Source organism: Manduca sexta, chromosome 26, assembly GCF_014839805.1.
Source record: "Manduca sexta isolate Smith_Timp_Sample1 chromosome 26, JHU_Msex_v1.0, whole genome shotgun sequence".
In the NCBI taxonomy this organism is placed as follows: Eukaryota; Metazoa; Arthropoda; class Insecta; order Lepidoptera; family Sphingidae; genus Manduca; species Manduca sexta.
The window spans coordinates 11592275-11613872 of record NC_051140.1 but is presented as its reverse complement, the minus strand read 5'-3'; the positions used below and the strand labels follow the sequence as shown (position 1 = coordinate 11613872).

General features: G+C 34.6%; 1 protein-coding gene across 1 annotated transcript; it reads right to left on the bottom strand.

Annotated features, from left to right (window-relative positions):
- Positions 1 to 1569: 1569 nt before the first annotated feature.
- On the bottom strand, positions 1570 to 20126 carry LOC115442500. The gene is made up of 22 exons (XM_030167541.2): positions 18884 to 20126; positions 16905 to 17057; positions 16720 to 16832; positions 16464 to 16623; positions 16012 to 16144; positions 15731 to 15861; positions 15397 to 15600; positions 15056 to 15199; positions 14759 to 14923; positions 14491 to 14653; positions 14275 to 14409; positions 13803 to 14010; positions 13381 to 13546; positions 13096 to 13257; positions 11275 to 13018; positions 10994 to 11192; positions 10468 to 10651; positions 10121 to 10299; positions 7275 to 7468; positions 6694 to 6891; positions 5258 to 6613; positions 1570 to 4551 (listed from the first exon to the last, which is right to left on the bottom strand). Exons 1-22 carry the CDS (start codon positions 19676 to 19678, stop codon positions 4277 to 4279), a joined length of 7161 nt encoding a protein of 2386 aa, XP_030023401.2. The 5' UTR covers positions 19679 to 20126; the 3' UTR covers positions 1570 to 4276.
- Positions 20127 to 21598: the final 1472 nt, after the last annotated feature.

The following is a 21598-nucleotide window of genomic DNA, read 5'->3' as shown; positions in this document are numbered from 1 at the left end:
TTGTTGTAAGAAGAGATATTCTAGTAATTAGATTTCTTACCCACAATATGATCACTGATTAGATTTCTTACCTACAATATGCAGGACCGACTTTAACTACCTACTGAAAATGAAATTGATGCCCCATTTTCTGGCCACACGATCTTTCTCTCTTAAGTATATGATACATCCACGATGATTGAAATTCAAGCCAACAAAATTTCTACCTTCCCACCTTTATAGTCTATGGACTCTCTCGTATTTAATAAAGGTTCTCATAACGGAACAAATGGATTCAAACTGCACTAGCTCATTTGCTTCATTTTCATTAGGAAGTACCGTTGCTCACCTATCGCAATCATTACATAGACAATATCAATTTAACCTTTTAAAGTATTCACCTACACCCTAACAAATTTTGATACAAAAATAACCAAAACTTGTAAATAGTCCAACATGAACTATACAATTTTAATTTAAGCAGAATAGCCTACACACTGGTAAATAGGATCATTAGAAGTGAAATAAAATATTGTATCAATTAGTAACAGTAAAAACCGACTTTTAGACTTTAAAAGCTATAGGATTTTAAAGGCTCTACTATAAGAGAACCGTGATTAAAAAAGCTGCGATACAGTTTTGGTGTTTAAAAATAAAAGCTTTGTTAAAAAAATGTATAAGTACCTACTTTCATAATTTTTATTTATTTTTAAGTAAGTACCTATTGAATGCATATTCGAGGCGTATTATAAAACAATGAATAGATTGGTTTCCAAAATTAATGAATATTAACTTTAATTAGAACATTTTAATTTTAACGTTTCTAACCTACCTGTTGACAACATTTCGTCATCTGTGCATCTCTCATTAAATGTCTCATGAAAACTTATTTATTAAATATGATGTACTTATATCAATAACATTCTCAGCTATATATAATTATGTAATTATTTAATATAAGAATAACTTTTCTACCTTGGGATCAATATTTATAGGTAGAAGATATTTGTGCGATAGTTAACACGGTAGGAAGAACACCTGACACGGTAAAACCCAGAAGCTCCAATCAGCGCTGTAATAATGAAATGCATCGTGACCGATTTGATCTTAGTGCGTAGTATTTCTTGGTGTAATTAATGCCCATGTGTTATTATTCATACCTACTGTAACTACGCAAAAAATATAATGATACTATAGTAAATAGAATCTTGTATTAACTAAGTAAGTATACCTACTATTTAACGTCTTTGTGTATAATAGACGCATTTACATAAGCATAACTACGACCATGAAATATCATATCGTTCAAAATGTTCAGGCATTATGAATATTTAACCATTATATACTAAAACTGCAGATCATGATAAACCAAGAAATGAAATAATAAAAAAGTATAACGCAGTAAATCAGACAGGTGACAGGCGGCCATCGATGAAAAACATTTTTTTATCATTTTCAATAGATTTTACAACATCGATTTATAGCGTGCAATACTTATAAAAATTGTTTCTAATGAAGTTTCCTCATTTTCATACTCAATAGTTGTAGTCAATTGTGAAATTAACTTGAAACTATAAATAAAACTAAAAGTTACCGTTTACTGGTTTCTTTATTAGATATCGTCAGTACAGTACTATTTGACCAATTTAAAATGCAATGTTTAATATATATCACTTCGAACAGTATTTTACCGTTTTTGTACACAGGGCAATTAACATAAAGAATTATGTAATTAATAATCATAAGCATAATTTCTACTTTTCATCTGGTGTGAACAATGATTAATTATCGTATTATTAAAACTAAGACAGCTAAAACCAATATCGAGTCTTGAATTAGTTAAGACATGCGACCACTAACCGTATAAGAATTGTTAATAAGACGAACTGAGACTCTTAAATATTTAATTTATAAAAAATGAGATTTCATATCAACCGTTGTCATTCATTACCTTCAATTCCTTGGTAAAGCAACATATTTTAATTATTATTCCATCGTATATAAATCCGTCTTATTTTGGTGAAATATTCATTTTCACGTATTATTTACAGCTCGGAGTTATATTGCACTACACTATTAGTTAATCATGTAGGGGCGCTGCTAGCTAGTGGATACATTCTTAACAAAGTATTTTCAATTGCTTTAGGCAATTTTATACATCCTAAATCTTATTCTAAATATTTTGTTACAATTAAAATCTGTTATCACTATCGAAGGAAGAAATAATACTGCTAGAAAGGACAAACATTGTGATAATATACGTCGAAATGAAGTAAATCGTTTTACATTATATCCCGACAATTATGAGGCGATGTCAGTTATTTATAACTGCAGACCGTCAGCAATTATGTGATTATGATATACGCGAAGACGCAAATGATTACAAAAATATGTGTTATGGCATACGACGCGACGCATATCGGATAGATAAATCTTCAACGAACACAGGCAACGCGATGGGACAACACATTGCCACTGGAAAACACACCAAAGAAAAAATAGAAATTGACAGACCATATATTGAACAGAATCAAATTAATTCATTTTGAAAATATTATCACGCCAGTGTAAAAAAAATAAAACTTAAGTTCCACACATAACAAATTTATAGTTTGCTCAACAAAAACTTAGGCAGATAATATAAATAGTAATTTAAGTGTGTAGCGAAGCCAATTCTGAAAGCACTAGTTTATAATGGCAGGCGGTAACACTATCTCTCATTCAAAAGTTACATTTACAATGAAATAATACTGCTGTATGTAACCGCTATTTCTGCCCTAATGCCACTACAACGTGGTGTCGGCGCAACGCGTGATTTATGTTGTATAACTCTTACGAATTGGTAATTTTAAATGTGTCATTGACGTTGTTACGTCTATTGTCAATGTATGTTACATAAATTTCTAATTCATAAGAATTACCTTCCAAATCTAGCCTTTACTGATGCAAAAAACTCATTTTGCAGACTTTTGTTCTGACCAGTACAGGTTATATATTTTGTATGCTGACCGAGACTCGCCTGCCAACATTTTGAACTACAATATCAAATTTTAAAGTTGAAAGAAATATATATTTTGAAAAGTATTGAATCCATGTAGTTTCACCTTGTAGTCTTCTCAAAGTAAGATATTCATTCGGTTGCCGCCAGCTATAAGAGAAATTGTAATTTTAAAACAATGCTTTCAGAATTGAAATCGTTATACATATGCTTACATTATTATGTATGTAAAAATGTGTGTCACGGGACAGTGGATTAAATGAGACTCTACAATAGTATACTTCACACTATGGGCACCTATCTAATATTACAATTGATAAATACTTCGTACAGACTATATTTCGCTTACACTAGTTAGTAGCATATCACATCCATTGATCAAACCATAGCCACAGTAGACATACTGACATCCAAACATCCGCGCTAGTGAATCCAGGTATGTACTTCAAATTTACTCCTACATTATTTTCCTATTATAATTTACGTTTCTGCACAGTAACATTCCAATCAATAATTGAATATTCGAACTTCTGCTAATCACACACATTGTCTTATTTTACATCAATTTTCATAGTAAGTACTCAAAAAATATCACGGAGATCAATATCAGTTTTGAATTTCGGTGCAATCGAATAAAATGTATTCAATTATGAAAATTGTGTCTTTCAATCTATGTCAACATAGTAGTATATATTTTTATGTTTATAAGACTCTACTTACTGCTGTAAGCGCCAAAGGCCATATTAGGGTCAGATCAAACGTAGCGATCGCAATTATGGCGATAAAAACAGTCATACGATAAAAAATTAAACAGCCTCGAGGTGCTTAAAAAACACAGGGCGCTTTATTTTAATAGAATGTATGCAAAGAGCATAAGTAAAATTTTTATTTATATCGAGTGCGTTTTCTTCATCATTATTCCGACTATTGGCGTTGACCTTTTAACAGTCCAATATGTGAGCAAATATGAAGAAAAAAAACTATGCAATGGTACTCGTAAAAGCATTCAGGTTGTAACAATAATCTAATACTTATGCTTTCTAGAGGAAGATATTCTATAAAAATTGTTTAATCAAAAATTTATTATGTGGACAAATATTGACAGACAAATATTATCTTACATAGTTAAACACAATACGGGCAGTTTTCCATTCGCAAGCTTCATGAGTAAAAAGCGAAATTTTGTCGAAACTTGCCGCACGACACTCGCTGGGACTCTCGCCGTCCGGCACACGGTCACTTCAGTTCCTATAAGTATAGCATTTAGTTTGACATCAGACCGTTTCGGTTTAGTGATGTTTACCACTGGGGATTGGGACGTAAGTATTCCGGCGGGTACACAGCGGGCGCGGCCGGGTGCGCGTAGGGCGGAGCGGGCGCGTGCGCGTGCGCGGGGAGCGGCGCATGCGCATGCGCGGGCAGTGCACCGTCCAGCCCCGCGACCGCTGCGCCCGCCGCACCCGCCGCCCCGGCCGGGCTTGCCGTCGCGCCGTACGCAGGGTAGTAACCCGCGCCACCACCGTACCCGCCATAGTAGGCTGGACTCGGATACGCGCCGTATCCCATACCATAACCTGCATACAAAAATTTATCCACTAAAAGATGCCGTAATGAGGCCATTGCTTAAGAAATAAGGTTGATATTATTTAGATAATAAAATCAAGTAAGTCGGTCCTGCCATTATTGTTTCTTACGGCAATCAACTCATTACCTGCATTATATGGACTTGAATTAATCTATACTATTATATAAAGCTGAAGAGTTTGTTTGTTTGAATACGCTAATCTCAGGAACTACCGGTTCAAACTGAAAAAATCTTTTTGTGTTGGATAGCCCCTTGTTCGTGGAGTGCTATCATCACGCTATGACCAATAAGAGCGGAGCAGTAATGAAACATGTTGCAAAAACAGGGAAAATTTATTAGTTTTGAGAGCTTCCGTTGCGTGCGCTGCGTAAATGGTTAAAGTTATGCAACAATGATGTATGCCGGGATTGTTCCTCTTAAAAAGTTCTACAAAAATATATTATAAAACAAAGTCCCCCGCTGCATTTGTCTGCCTGAACGTGTTAAACTCAAAAACTACCCAACGTATTAAGATGAAATTCGGTATGGAGACAGTTTGAGACCCTGGGAGGAACATAAGCTCCCGGGAAAAAATATAGCGTGACTTTTATAACTGAAAACTTTAGCCCGAAAAACTTTATAACGCGGGCGGAGCCGCGGGCAAAAGCTAGTTATTAATAAAGTGATAACGTTTTGACTTTTAATTTTCTACTTACCTGGATATTGACCATATGGTGCCTCAGGTGCTGGTGTGCCAGGATGATACGCTTGACTGGGTTGGCCCATTGGATTCGAAGGATGTGGTATATTCTGGTTCGGAGATTTGGCCATATCTACGACACCTATCGTAGGTGAGGCCCCCATACTCATAACACCTCCATGTGTCATATTCAAGGGCATAACAGGGGACTTATTTTGGCCAAGAGAATGTGGCAACGAAGGATCATGCGATATTCCAGACGTCCCTGGACGAGTCATAAGCCTAGGATGTGATCCTGAACTTTCCAAAGGAGCGACTGGTGCTGTATTCAAGCACATAGCATCATTCTTTTTACTTTTCTGCTGACTATTGCCCGAGCCCAAGAGATTAGATACGCTATGCGACATCCCAGAGCTAGGCATCACTTGTCTATCATTACTTTGAGATTCGTTAGGTCCATCTATTTTGGTAGGCGACTTCTTCTTTTTCGTTTTACCTCCAGATCTATCTTCATTGTTAGGAGAATAAGACTGTGTTATATCGTCCAAATTTTTACGGAAATCTGGTAGTCCTTCTTTATTTAAAGCACTTGCTGTTTTTTCTAATTGACTCAGACTTGATTCCGTCGTAGGTCGACTTCCTGGACGCTGATGTCTATAATTCTTAAGTAAATTTATTTTTCTTTCAGTTTGTTCCATAACTCGAGTGGAGTCTGTACAGTCAAGTTTAAAAGTATCTAAAGTTCTTGACGATTCTGAAGAATTTTCGTGTCTGTCTTCAATGGCTTTCTTTTCCAAAACCTCTTCTGGGGGCAGCTTTTCATCAGTCGTTAAAACAATGGGTTCTGCCTGTGATTTTATTTCATTAGCCTTGCTTATTTTACTGGGTTCATTTAGTTTTGTGCTCTCAGTGTTACCATCTAGTTTGGTCTTATCTTGTGGAATTGTTTTAGGTTCTTCTTTCTTACTCTCATCTTCTTCATCACTATCGAGAACTTGAGTTTCTTCTTCTGAGTCCACTTCCATTTTGTTTATGGTATTTGAGTCACTATTATCAGTGTCTGATTTTTTTGTTTCCTTAGGTATTTTTGTAATGCTCACAGAACCTGGTAAATTAGGCCTCATCAATCTGCCTTGGACTAAAGGTGATCTTGGACGCATAGAAGAGTATGATCTCATCTCACCCAATCTATTTCTTATCTCTGCAATCTTTTGACCTGGGATCATAGGTCTTGCTATTTTATTTTGACCAATCATTGATGGTCTTATAACTCTATGGAAACCAGGCCGCGGGCCGCTTTTAGATGTAATAGTTATGGCTGAATTATTCTTCAAAGATCCCGGTATATTTACCGACGGTCGATTACCTAAAACTGTAATTTTAATTTATTTATTATATTGCTTTTGGATTTGGATAAACAACAAAAAAAAATATAGAAAATAATACACAAACCTTTTTTCCCAATTGGATTTCCATCTTTATTGTCCGCTCCCTTTTGTCCCAGTCCCTTAAACGACGTTTTAATAGCAATAATTTTGCCAGATTCCAACTGCATGTATATTCCTTTTGGCGATTTCAACACCATAACACGCTGGCCTGCTTTCAATACAATGTTCGTCTTCTCCGCGGAGTTAGTAGGTATAACAACATCTGAAATAGATCGAATTTGAGGATATCCTTTAGCGAATACTAAGTACACTTTTTTTTTATTTACTCACTGCAATAAATTTACTTTAACTTCAAAGCTGTTCTAAACATTGACTTGAATGAAAATATATATATTTTCTTATCTGTAATAAAGGAAATCTTTGAAGTGTACTTAAGAGAATAAAAATCGATTGTTGAGAAGGGCCTAGAAGTTCTAAGGCGATTTGATGTTTTGAATTTGTTCATCTACTTTTGTGGCTGACTATACAATTTACATACCCTAAGTTATCAATAAACTTTGAGATATCATGTGGTATCTTTATAAGATAATCATATTATGATACAAACTGTAAGGGGTGTGATGGTTTGAAGTAGTCTGTACATACCTAACGGCAACGTCATCTCCTGTGCGGTCATGCCCTGGCGGCGCCACACGTCGGCGGGGATCCAGCGCGCGCCGTGCTGCATGGGGCGCACGGAGGCGACCGGGCGCTGCACCAGCGACCCGTCCGCCGCGCGCACCGTGCGGTACGCCGTCGTCGGCTTCGGCGCCAGTGCAGCCTTCTTCTCCAACTCGTAACTATCAACAATTTGTTTAATAATTATTATGGAAACCACATAATTACTGCATATAAAAAAATGTAGCGACGACCGATCCACGAAAAAACAAATATATATTTCTCTTCTGGTTCTTTTTCATAATTTAGGTATTATAATTATAAGCATGGGTTAAATCATCGTGAACACCAATAGTTATTTATTTATTTTTCTTCATTCTTCATGAATTAATCTATGTAATGAACAAATTGTACATCAAATTAAAAAAATAGATGATGAAAAATTAATGAGAAAAAAACAATTGATGAGAAAAATTAAGCCCGCATTTTCTTTCTGTCTTTCTTCTTCGGGTCGTCATCGCTTAGATAGTTAGTGGATGGCTGGTAGGTTAGCTAGGCTACGATTTTTAATCCCATGTCTGCGAGGACCATGGTACACTTTCCTCTCTTTCATTCCATATTGTAGGTTATCCCTTATCTTTTTAATATTATTTCCACTTCTCTTAGTCCTAATCACGTCCCCGCTGTGCATGTCCTCTGTACCTGCTAGCCCATGCTAGTTCTTTGTTCTTGTTACCTAAATTACGTTTTTTTTTAATTATGTATGAATCCCTCCTAGCCGAAGTTCGGCCACGGCGCCAAATATCATGTAGATCAGTCAGGTACGCAAGACTATCTAAGTGCAAAAATGGGTGCACAATACGCTGGTGCACTCTCGCTTCCTTCGCTCTCATGGTCCGATGGGACGACAAAATTCGACATGACCGCTGAGATCAGTCGCAGGACCAACGGCTTTACGTGCTATCAGAGACTCGGTGCTCAAATTGCCAACATCCTGACTCCGAGCTGCGACTGACTAATTGTTAAGGTGGAACAACCCAGTCATAACTATTTTTGAACCCAGGATCTCAGCGTGATAGACCTACACGTGCAGAGTACGCGTTACAACTACGACAATGACGCAATCGCATTATGAATATCTTTGTTATATGACTTGTCATAAATTTATTTTCCGACTTATGACTAAGATTTCGGTTTTATTTTATAAATAACCTATTCGGTAAGAGCTAATAGTTGCGTAGGGTGATACAATGGTGTCGCTTCTGGTCACACCATTACAATGTAAGATCAGATCCCTTATTGTGCAATACTTGTAGTGTTTTCTGCTTCCATTAGACCGATTTGATTATTTTCTTAGTTAGATCAAACATTAAGATTGAAATTGTATCCATAATTGAATATATTTGAGATTAGATAATGCCAAAATACTTCGTGCACATTATATTATAGAAAATCCCTGAACAAAGATATGTATGGCAGAAAAAAACACTATCCCCCTTATTCATAAACGTTTTTTATCTAAGGACGGAGTAAAGCTGTGATAACAAGCCTGTTTCTCAGTGCCCAACGGCACTGAGAAACAGACATAGGACCGTTGTGATTGGTCATTATTGTTGTATTTCAATATTAGCCAATCACAACGGCCCTACGTCTACGCACTGCCAAGACTGCCATGCCGTCAGCAGTGAGAAACAGACTTGTTATCACAGCCTTACTCGGTCGTTCGATAAAAAACGTCTATGAATAAGGGGGTATGAATTTTATTTACACTTATCAAATTGAATTAAAAATGCAAAAAAAAACTTTGGGAATGAGGCCTTTACCAAGCAGTGAGATACACATGGTTAAAATGAAAGTAATATAATAGAAAATCTGTTTACGAGGGTATCAGGAAAATAGTTTTTAATGAGGGTACACTCAGCACCAAAAGTAGCTAAGCAAATCAGGGGTTCATATAGTGCTACACATTTAACGTGACCATAATCATCTATGCAACAAAAGTGTTCTAAATGTGAGCATCTAATGTGTCAATTTTATCTGAGCACATACATTGTTAGATATATCTAAGCAATCTGAAAGAGATTGTTTAATTTAAATTGAGATTAAGACTGATTGATTGTGAAAAAGATTGCTATATAATCACGTGGACCGTCAATGGCAAATAAGCAATGTGTATATGCCTAATGAACTATCAAACAAAAAGAACAGTCCTGTGTGAATATAATATTTAGACTCACAATTAAAATTATTTTAAGGATAAAAGTTGTGTTATTATTAGTTTACTATAAAATATAACATTTATTGCGAACAATATTGTGTATTTTAAAAAAGAACACGACCGGAAGTAAATGTACGTGAAAGCTTTGGTTCAAATCTCATATCATTGGAAATAGTGATTCAGTTTTTCTATTTAAAAAATCATATGAATAGCCCGGTGTTGGAATTATTATCTTGTTTAGCAAGAAATCAACATCTATCATTTGAAGCGACGGAAATAAGTGCTTCGAAATATGGTTGCACTGGTTGTCCCACTGCCTACGCCTTCGTTGATACAGGCGTTTGCTTATGTACGTAAACGTAAAAATAACGAGGACAATTATATTATTAAATTTACTTTGAGTGCTTAATTACATTTGATTACCTCAGTTGATAAGTTAACTGTGAATATACATTTTTTTTTAAATATTTACAAACAAGTGTTTAGATAATTCTGACACATAGGATGCTAATAATATTTTGACAACTGTTGCGTAGATGTTTGTGGTTATCTTAAGAGTGTAGAATTATTTGAATACATAGAGTGCTTCTATATATCTGCTGCTGACTGTACATACCCTCTTTGTGCAAGTCTTTTCTCAGCGCTTGATAATTTTTTCTCCTTCCTATCAACCAACAGGGATTCATGTTGGAATGGTTCTTTGCTTAGCAATTTACCATGTCCACTTATAATACCTTGCATAACAACATCAATGTATTTATCTTTGTGCTCAGATAAATCTTTCGCTTCCGATTCCTAAAAACAAAAAAAAATATTAAAAAAAACTGCACAATATTATTACTTATATGCCGTTATTAAATAATGAGCCATTAATATCCCTTAACAATCTTTTTAACAGCTTAATACTTCACAAAAACTATAGAAATGTGAGCCGCGATAGTAAATTAAATTCTTTCTCATTACCTTCTCATCGTTGTCAAAGCATAGATTCGTGATCTCTTTCATAGATAGCACCGCATCCGGGTTGCATTCATCAACGACTCGATCCGCCATTCCTTGTTTGTTTATTTGTCGGTCGTATATCTTCTTTTCTAAACAGCAGTCCATTACAAATCGATACACGAAACAAGGTTTTTTCTGGCCATATCTGAAAGAATATTAATAAATCTTATCACAACTGTATAGTGAAATTTATGGTATTTCCGTTCTCCAATTAAAAATAAAAATACACCACCAATATTATATTGTATATACATTTATTTTTATAGTTATCACATAATCACTATAAATGACAATAATCTAAGCATGTTGGTAGGCGAAAATATGTATAATTCGGTTGTTAAACTGTGAAGTAATTTGATGAACGACTATGCTCCGAACCTAACTAGTTATTATTTAGCATGACCAGATTAATGAATTGGCTTTTAACATACAACATGGAAGTATTCTGCTTTGTGCGAAACTCGAAAAACACAAAGTTTTTAATTACCTGTAAACTCGACATACAGCTTGAGTATCGTGGCATGGGTTCCAACTAGCATCAAACACTATTACCCTATTCGCCCCGACCAAATTGATGCCCAGTGATCCAGCTCGAGTAGAAACAAGGAATAAATATATGTGTGGATTTGTGTTGAATTCGTTTATCAACTTTTCGCGTTCCAAAGCATGGGTGGACCCATCCAATCCTGTAAAGTTTGTAGATATTATTGATGCAGTTTTATAAAAATGTTATAAATATGCGGTTCAATAAATTAATATATTGCTTACTGTAATAACTTGTGTTTCTTTCCCATAAGCAATTAGTGCCTGGAATGTAATTTCTCTCCAAAAAATCTTCAATGAGATTTAAAGTAAAAAGACTTTGACTAAAAAGCAGCAGTCTGTCTCCTAATTTAATACTTTCATTCAGTATATAAAAGAATAACTCCATTTTAGCAGAGTTTTCAATTATGCCAGGAATATAATCTTTTAACAGTTCAGCTGCCCAATCATAAGTAACTTCTTCTGCTTTCTTTACCATTGCTAACTCTTCTTCTCTATTCATTTTCTCTTCCTTTTCACTGTCTTCAGATTCAGACTCCTCATTATTTTTATCCTTTGAAGTTTTCCTATCTTTTCTTCCTTTAGCCTTGCCTTTGCTTTTAGGTTTTGGCTTTTCAGTTTTCTTGCCTTCTCGCGCTTTTCCTTTCGGTCTCCCCCTTTTAGGCAGTTCTTCTTCAGATTCAGACTTGCCGCTTTTAACAGCTTCCGTCTTACCTTCTGTTTCTTTTTGTTTAGAAGCTTCGGGTTCAATGTCCTTAATAGCATTGATCTCTTTTGTAGAGATTTTCTTTGTTTCATCTTTCACAATTTTCTTAGTATCTAAGTCTTCGATTTTTACCTCTCCATCAGATTCGGATTTTACTTCTGCTTTAATCTCTTCCGCTTTAAATTTGTCCACTTCAGTCTTGATCTCTGTTATAGGCCATGATGTTACAGGACTGCCAGAGCTAGCACTACCCAAAGGCGTTTTAGTTTCAAGTTGTTGTGAAAAGTTTTGATAGGGAAAGTTGGTATTGCTATTGTTTTCTGTTTGGTCTTGTGGAAACCCTTGTGAATTCGACTGATACCCAAATGTAGAATAATTTGTGGCAGACGAATTTGGTTCAATTTTCATATCATTATAATTGGATGCAACATTTGGCTCTGTTTTCACTTGCTGATTTGGCACATTTGTATCTGGAGATTGATTTGTTGGTAAATTATTAGGATAACCGGCAAAGTTGGAAGAATGATTTTCATATTGATTAAATTGTGTTGGGTTAGAATTGTACCCTTGTGTATTTCCAGCATAAGGTGGATATTGCTGACTTGGATATTCGTGAGCATTTGCATTGGCGTTAGGATATGGACCCTGTGGTGCATTTTGATTATATTCTTGGTATCCAGATTGATTATGATAGGCTTGGTAAGGCGGTCTTTGAGGATTTACATAGCCTTCAGTATTATTTGTGTATGGTTGCATGGCGTTGGCAGGATAGGGCTGTTCATTTGATGGTTGACTGTAATTAGTTGGAAAATGTTGAGAATTATTATAATCTGTAGGAGGATTGCTTCTGTAATCATGTGGTGGTTGGTTGTTTTGATATTGTGGATTATTATAATAACCACTGTTTCCAAAAAAGTTTCCATTGCCCCAATAATTTTGGTTGTAACCCTGCCCACATTCTGGGTTATTGGGTGGATACTGATTTGGGTAATTCCCATATGGCGGCTGCTGTTGGTAATAGTTGTTGTCGTAGTTTTGATTGTATCCTTGATTTGGAGGATAGTATCCAGGCGCGGAGTTTTGATAGTTCGGGTAAGGGGGAAACGCCCCTGTCTGTTGATCAGGCCTGTAGGTGTTAGGCGCGGGACCGTAGGGCCCGTTTGGAGGATACGGTACATTGCTATATGGTCCTGAATCCTGGCGCGGTACAACTGTTCCTGTTGTATTGGGAGGTATTGTTGCTGCCGGTTTTTTGGATGCACCCTAAAGATGAAGAACATTATAATAAATCTTATATCAAATTTAAATATAACCGCGCACAATACTTTCTATTAACCTACCCGAGGTTTAGTCGGCCGCCGTGGTTGCGCTTTATTGCTTCTCGGTCGACCTGCCTTCGTCACGCCTCTCAGCTCTTCCAAATCCAAATCTTCCTCAATAGCCGCATTTGCTTCACTTCGCTTCTTAAGAAAATTGTATAACACGTCTGGATGATTCCATATCTAAAATAGATAAGAAACACATTTTCATTCCATTATGCCTCTGTAGTAATCAATAATACACTTTAGACTAAAGGTGTATTAAAAATTAATACACTATTAAATTCATGACTATACAATACATACCTTACAACAAATAGCAAATGCTTTCAACGGATTTGGTACTGAAGTGGAACGCACTACTTCGTTCATGAATCTGTCGTATAGTTTCCGTTGCAGCGGAGTCATGCGCACTAGCAATACATATTCCTCTTTTTGTGGTAGCGTCGATTGCAAAACCGCATGCGAACGTCTGTTCACAAATTGAATATTCATATTAATTAAATGTTCACAAAGGTAATTATTTTATTAATAAAGAAATATTTGATTATTCCCAACAAAATTTGTATTACACGAAAAACCACAGAAGTATTATTGGGAAAAATGATTATATTTTAGTCAGGTTCCTATTGATATGTTCAAATAGTTTCACAAATATTATTTGAATTGCCTAACTATATAACAAATATGGACATTTGCATTCTTATAAATTTCTTATTGTATCTCACCTTTGAACAAAACCCAAGAGGAGCGAATGAAGAACGTGTGCACGATATCTCATGAGCCTGATATCTTGTGGGGTCGAATCAATACATTGGCCGTTTTGAATTGGTCGCTCGAACATGTTGCAAAATTCTGTTTTACTGCCTAGATAATTAGGTCGAACGAAATCCACCATACACCAATATTCTAGCAGATTATTTTGAAGTGGATAACCTATAATGGCAATTATTAAATATTACATTACACTACATAAACATAATTTTAATACCAATAATATACCTAAGCAAACATTTTTGTAAAGAAAGAATTAAATATATGATGAGGATTCTAACATAAATTAGCTTTTGCTCGCTGCTCACCCGCATGAAAGAGTTTTCTAAAATAATAATCTAGCTATTCTCATTAGTTCTTGGGATAAACAAAGTCTTCAGATTTAAATTATAGTATATGTAGATGTAAATTATAGGATTTGGGTACCTGTCAAAACAACTCTTCTCTTGGTCCTCATCTGTTTTAAAGCGTAAGATATGTTGGAGTGCGAATTCTTTATTCTATGACCCTCATCGCAAATCACTAAGTCGGGACCCGGCCGAACTAATGCTTCGTACATTTCTGGAATTTTTTCGACAAAAAAGTTAATGAAATAATTTCATATAACATATATTTGTTTTGGTCCAGTAAAATGATACAGACCATCTAATAATTTCTTTTCCTCATCAGTTTGTGTGTCTTCCTTTTTCTCGTCTTTCTTGACGTCATCTTTGCCGTCTACTTCTGATTTAATTTGACTGTCACCACTATCTTTGTCTAATTTCAGTTCATCTAGGACTTTAGATTGATTGGTGATATCAGAACTCTGGAAAATAATTATTACTTGCTCAGCAAGATAGGACATATACAGAATGTTGCTAAACCTAATTTATTTATACTTATCAACACTGACTTCATCTTAACTCCATACCTGTGTGTCCTCATTCCCAGTATCTGTTGGTTTGCTTTCACTTTTATCCTTCTCTTTATCAAGATCTGCTTTTTTTTTCTTACGAGGTTTTTTATCTTTTTTCATACTGAGAAGTCTGTATAACTCATATCCTATCATTAATACACCACCACTCGTTGACCATTCCTGAAAAAAGATTTATTTCATCACTTCCATATATTACTCACAGGACAAAAACTCGCCTTTGAATTTAGTTAGAAATGCTATAAGTATAATGAAATAATATTATCACACATAGGCCATACACAAAAAACAAACCTTTACAACTTTTGCTCTCATTTGAAGAGTTTTGTGACTGTCATTCAGTACATATATGGGAAAATTTCTTGCTCGCACATCGCCATGAGCTGTTAGCGGGCTAATCGACGCATCCAGGGGCAACCACATATTGAATTCGGCAACCTTTTGAAAATACACACAACATAAAAAAATGTGGAAACAAATTTATTATTATTGTACTCCTTTTTATTCACAGTTGATTTTTGTATAGAGTAACAATGACAAATCATAGAATTAACTGATGGAATTAAACAATGACCCCTTTGACGAATTAGCTTTCTGACCCTAACTTATCTCAAATAATAAATATAAATACATACCCAATTTTGCAGTGTATTGATTGGCATAATACAAAGTACAGTTTTGGACTTTGTGTGTCGCAAAAATATATCACAGAAGCACACAATTTGAAGAGTTTTTCCAAGACCCATAGAATGTGCTAATATGCATCCAAAACCAGTGGATGTCGAAAATCTTTCAACAGACTCAATAATGTTGTCGAACAAGAATCTAACTCCACCAATCTAAAAAATAAGTAAAACAAAAGTCAAATGAAAAATATAAAGGACAAAATACAGACTTTTGCTTTTATATTATTATTATTATAAAACATATTTTTTATTACACATCCAATATTTTTAACATAAAAAATACCTGATGCGGTTTAATAACCCTAGCAATTTGTGGCGCCAGAAATATATCCTCCTCATTTTCTGGATGGCCAATATTGATCAATACTCGGCCTTGTTCATCTGGTATGTTGTAGGCGTCGTTCACATGGAGCCCTGGAAAAAAATAAATACAAATAACATTATCAAATGTATCTTGCAATTATTGTTTAGTAATGAGAAAACATGCTTCACACAATACCTAGTATTGTAAACGAAATTCAAATGCTTTAAAAACTTAGTTATATAGAATATAACATTAAATACCTGAATTGTTAGGATCTTCCTCTGCCTCTGGACTTGGAGGCACTTCGGAATCCGATAGCATTATGCAATCATCAGAATCTGATGAAGATGACGACGATTCTTCACCACTGCTGCTGTCAACAATTTCCACTACCTGCAAATTATTTTAGAAAATAATTAATTTTAATAATGCATGGATATGCACATAACATTTATAATGATAAGTTTACAAAATTACTTTTCAGTATCTTCAAATACATAATAGTAATTTTGGCATAATAAATAGCCAGTTTACTATAAAAAGGACTTGCACTTTCATGTTTTACACAAGTTATTTAACAAGATAGACTGCTAGAATGCTTGAACATAGACTACATCAGTGCTCATCGTCAAGATAAAGAATACTAGGAATAAGTAATAACCAATGTGTTTTTAAGACAATAAAAATGTTGTATCACTTTAGTTTTAAGTACCTCTTTTTTGTCAGTCTTCTGATCCGGTTTTCCCAATTTGTGTTGGGTTGCACCAGATGTTGTTGGTTTACATATCTTTGTCACCTCTACCTGCCCTTGCTTCATTGTAGTCTTCTTCATTTCACCTGATGGAAGCTTCACTAAAACTGTATTTGGCAAGCTAAAACAATAAAAATCACTCAAATTAAATACACCTGGATATAAAAACATTTAAAATGATGTTGTTTGACATATTTATATGTGAATGTATACATACTTTAACTTTTGTCCAGGAAGAGATTTCTTCAGTATTGATGATCCACCTTGCAATAAGGATAATGTTTTTTGATGGATTTTATTTTGTCTGTTCAGAGCAATCTGTCTCTGTACCTGATGAATAAAATGTTATGGTTCATACATGAAAAGTTTGTTTTAATGTATTTCTATTAGTCCATGCTTTACCTCTCTGATGATCCTCTGTTGTTCCTGTACCCTGGCCAATCTCTCTGACTCTTGCCTTTGGGCTGCCAGTGTTGAAGCATCCAAGTTCTTCTCATCCATCACCTCCCTGATATTTCGACGCACATTCATGGCATTGGGGTTTGCTGGCTTCTTCTGTAAATGAAGTAAATCAAGTAGTTCAGAATAATTTATATTATTTTGCAAAGAATTGTGGAGTTGCATAAAATTAAACAATCATTGTTAGATCCCCATCTTATGATATAATAGTAATACTCCAAGTTTTAAAGTAGTTAATAGTATTAGTATCACCAATAATAGTACTTCATAATATGCTTTGAGTGTCGTAAATTGCATTTTATAAACCAACAGTACAAGGAATTTTTTTATTGTTAATTGTACAGTTCAAACTTATTTAAAATCATGTAATATATCATCATTGTGAAATAAATATGCATAAATCATCTTTAATAGAATCTATTACTGAGTTAGAATACTACCAATATTACACATAAACTTATAGTTAAAATATTCAACGCAAACTAACCAAATCATTTGTGACCAGTGATATCTTTGTAAGCAGTTTGTTTATTTTTTATTATATTACAAGAAAATATCTAAACCAACTTTTCCATCTCATCCTAATAAACATATTAAATGTGTACACTTCAAAATCTAATATAGTTAAAAGTAGCTTTAAAACTAATACTGCAGTTTTTTTATATGTTTGCTGCAAAGTAACCTCACTGCACCTGATTGTAAGTGGAGTGGGCTCAAACAGAATGTCAACTGACACAAGATGATTTACCCCTCAGCAGTTGACACAATTATGCCAGCATACTGGAATCGAATATACACAGACTGATCCCGAAATGCGATGCACTTATGTAGGCCACTATAGCAGGCATTAACACCTTGTGTATGGTGGTTGCGATGCAGGCAGATATAAAATATATCCTACCACCAGTAATATTATAGTTTCATTTTTATATTTTATTTCATTAATATAATTTTATATTGAAGAGTCTTGGGATCTCAAATACTATAAATACGAGACTTACATGGTATTTATTAATAATATCATTATCTTAATGGGAATGAGACCCGATGGAATATATATTATATGACTGCTTGGGTGGAGTCGTTTTCTATGAGGTCCTGAATTTGTATACTGGGTTGGGCTAAGTGATATTTTGCTCAGTAGAGGACTGGAGTCTGGAATTCATGTCTGATATGGTGATAGGCTTGCCCCCTATCACATTATGTGACCAAACACACTTGGCGAAAATGGGTGTTCTGATTATGCCTATGCATATATACCCCTTTAGGGTTAAATGTGTGATGTGTGTGTGTGTGTGTGTGTGTAATATATAATAAATTTTGTCAAACAATTCAAGCATATATATATAATTTCAATTCATAGAGCTGGTATATAGTATTTCTGTAGTTACCTTTATAAACTCCATATTAGTTAAACAACAAAAACTGATTCCCACATAATTTTTCTACCTCCTGAGAAATTTTGTTTATATACTTTTAATCAAATGTGCACTGGTCATGAATAAATGCAGTTAAGCTCTGTCTTTAATGAATTAGAGGTGTAAGTAGCCCTTAATTAATCTACCTTTCTTTTTATCCCATAACATTATATGATTAGAGTCCACCAGACATTATGTACAAATAACATTACTCGGAATTTAAAGAAAATTTGGAAGTAAGCACTATACAAACTACCTTTACAAACTCTACATCTGTCCTATAATATGTGTTGATAAAACAATTGAGTTTAATGGTATTACCTATTAGTGACGCATAAAAATCTTTTATTAAAAAAAGTACAAACCAATGCCATAACAATATTTGTTTACACATTGTTATTGTTTAATATAACAACCCTGAGATCCACATAAACATTATGAGACTTATAAGAATTGTCTATTTATATAATTATATTATTTAGATTTATAAAATAAAGAACTCACTTCCTCTTCATCAGGTTTAGTCTCATTTGTTTTAGAAGGATCACTCTCCTCCTCTGGTTTGCTGACAGGTTTCACACTTATCTCACCCATTTCTTTTAATTTCTCAGTTATGTCAAAGTCCTGACTGCTCTCCTCATTCTTCAAGTCCAACAGCTCCTCAGCAGTCTTTTCAGAACAGAGTTCACCTTCATCTATCTCTGCTATTTCTACATTTTTATTGTCCAAATCCCCTTCATCAATGATATCACTTATTGAGAGGGTTTTTGGCTCCTCTTGTTTAACTTCCGGCTCAGGCCTCACTAATTCTGTAGAGTTCTGATGAATATTTGTTTCCTTTTTCGCTTTTACAATGTCCCCTGTCTCAGGGTCAATGTAACTTTCATCCTCCTCATTCAACTCATGCACGGCACTGGGATTTACCACAAACTCTTCCTCAGAAAGCCCGTCACTGTCAGAGTTACTATCTTCACTTGAAAAGTCACTTAACTCTAATATATTGTTGCCAACTAAGCTACGAATTCTAATACCAGTGTCCTTCTTCAGTTTCTTGGTGAAATCGTGAAAGTTTTTAACAGCTTCCATCTTCCTCTTTATACTCATTGGCCTAGCACGGGGCGCCGGCCGCCTCCGAGGGTTCATAGCCGCGGTTTGCGCATAATGAGCGCGTTGTATTCTCGCTATGGTCTCATCGTCATCTTCGCTGTCCCACACCTCCTCCTCGGAATCGTCCTCATCGTCTTGTATTTTACCTTTCATTTTGTTTTTAACAGCGCTGTTGCAGCCAGCATCATCCATGATACGATCCCTTCCTTCAATCTCACATACACAATGAACCACAGCCACCGCAACTCATTGTCGATTCAAACGCATTTATGCACGAATCTTAAAATTCTCTTAATAATGTTCAGAATAGTAAACTTATTTCATAAATAACCATGATACAGTCTCATTACAAATTCCTTTCTGCAGAATTTGTTCTTTGTAGTTATTTTATAGAATGAAGATGTATACAGAGTATTGAAGCCGGATAATAGTTTAATTCACATATCACACTCATTCGAACTAAAATTCATGATATTACAACCTCCAGGTTTTTAATTATCTTTAATAAAATCAGTCTGCAATTAAATTTTGGAAGCCATTACTTCCGCAATAAATAGCCTATTCAACTATTCGTATAGAATTTATGTATTCCGACAAGCGTGTTTACAAAAATTGTAGACGGGTTACTACGTTACAAAATGACATAAAGACTGTGTGGATTATTGCCAATAAAGTATTTAATTGCATATCAATTCATGGGATTGTTTTGAGTATCTCCAAACGCTTATTTAGAAGCAATCAAAGAAAATACGCCCTTGTTGCTACCCAACAATACGATAAAAAATATATCAGCAAATAATTTTACGTAATGGCAACATTATTGATTTTTGTGCAGTGTTGTCATTTTATAGCATAAACCGTGCATTCAAGACTACTCCTTTGTCCACCCCATTCACACACCAATTACAGTTCAACGCCATAAACATTTTTAGGAAATTTATTTTTTAGATATTTTATATATTATTTTGTATAGATTTAAGCAATTGTTAAAAAAACTATGTACAATGACACGAATGCCTATGTAATCCATTATAATATATAATAATAATATTTGTAAAAATGTTAAAATCGTAAGCTCAGAATGCTTAGCTGTTGCTAAAGCTTATTATTTAAAGCCTTAACATGTTCTATACACTCAGAGGTATAAAGAGAAACAGTCCTAACATTATATTGAAAAAGTATGCCGATTACACCTACAGATAAGTATCACGCATACGTCAAATTTAAACTGACAATGACAGGGGCGAACTCAGTTATAATTGTCCGTTCACTTTTGTATGTATTATGTATTTGGGTTTGGCTAACTAGAAATTACACACATAAAGGGCTAAATTAATGGAAATAGCTAATAGGAACGTATACATGTTTATAGATAAAATTGTATTCTGAAGAAAACGTATTATATGTATACCTATTTAATATTTGAATAAGTGAATACTATTGCCTAGGAATGGAACGCTCACTAGGAGTCTATAGCAAGATAACGTCACAATCTAGTTTATTGGTCTCTGGCCACAATGGCAGCTGCCGGCGTAATATATACCTATTATTTAGAAACAATAAGACTTGTAACAAAATATATGTTTTAATAAAGTTTTAAAAGAGTGTACTGAAAGATAAAAATCAATATTTGATGATATTCATTATTAGTTTGATCGTTTAACAGGAATCACCAAATACATTTACGCTTGCATTACAATACATAAAATCAAATGCAGTTTATTATTTTTTTATCGAAGTACAACCTAAGTAAATGGATTGTCAAGCTTATGTTCGTTTTATTTCCAGAGCAAAAAAAAACTCAATTCGGGTGAAAATAACTTCATTTACTAGAACTCATTTTGCTTTTTAATAATATCTCATAAAGAATTTTTCCAATAGTTCAAGTAATTCCTATAAGAAGATAAAATGTATGAGAACTTAGCCTTATCCATCTATTCTGAGCTACAAGAATATTCTTTACGGGGCCCTGAAAACTTGTGAGTATAAGTATTTTATATGATAAGTATTATCTAAAATGCATCACTTCATATTTATATAATAACTAGCTTTTGCTCGCAGCTTCGCCCGCGTGAAGGAGTTTTCCGGGATAAAAGTCCACTGTATGATAAA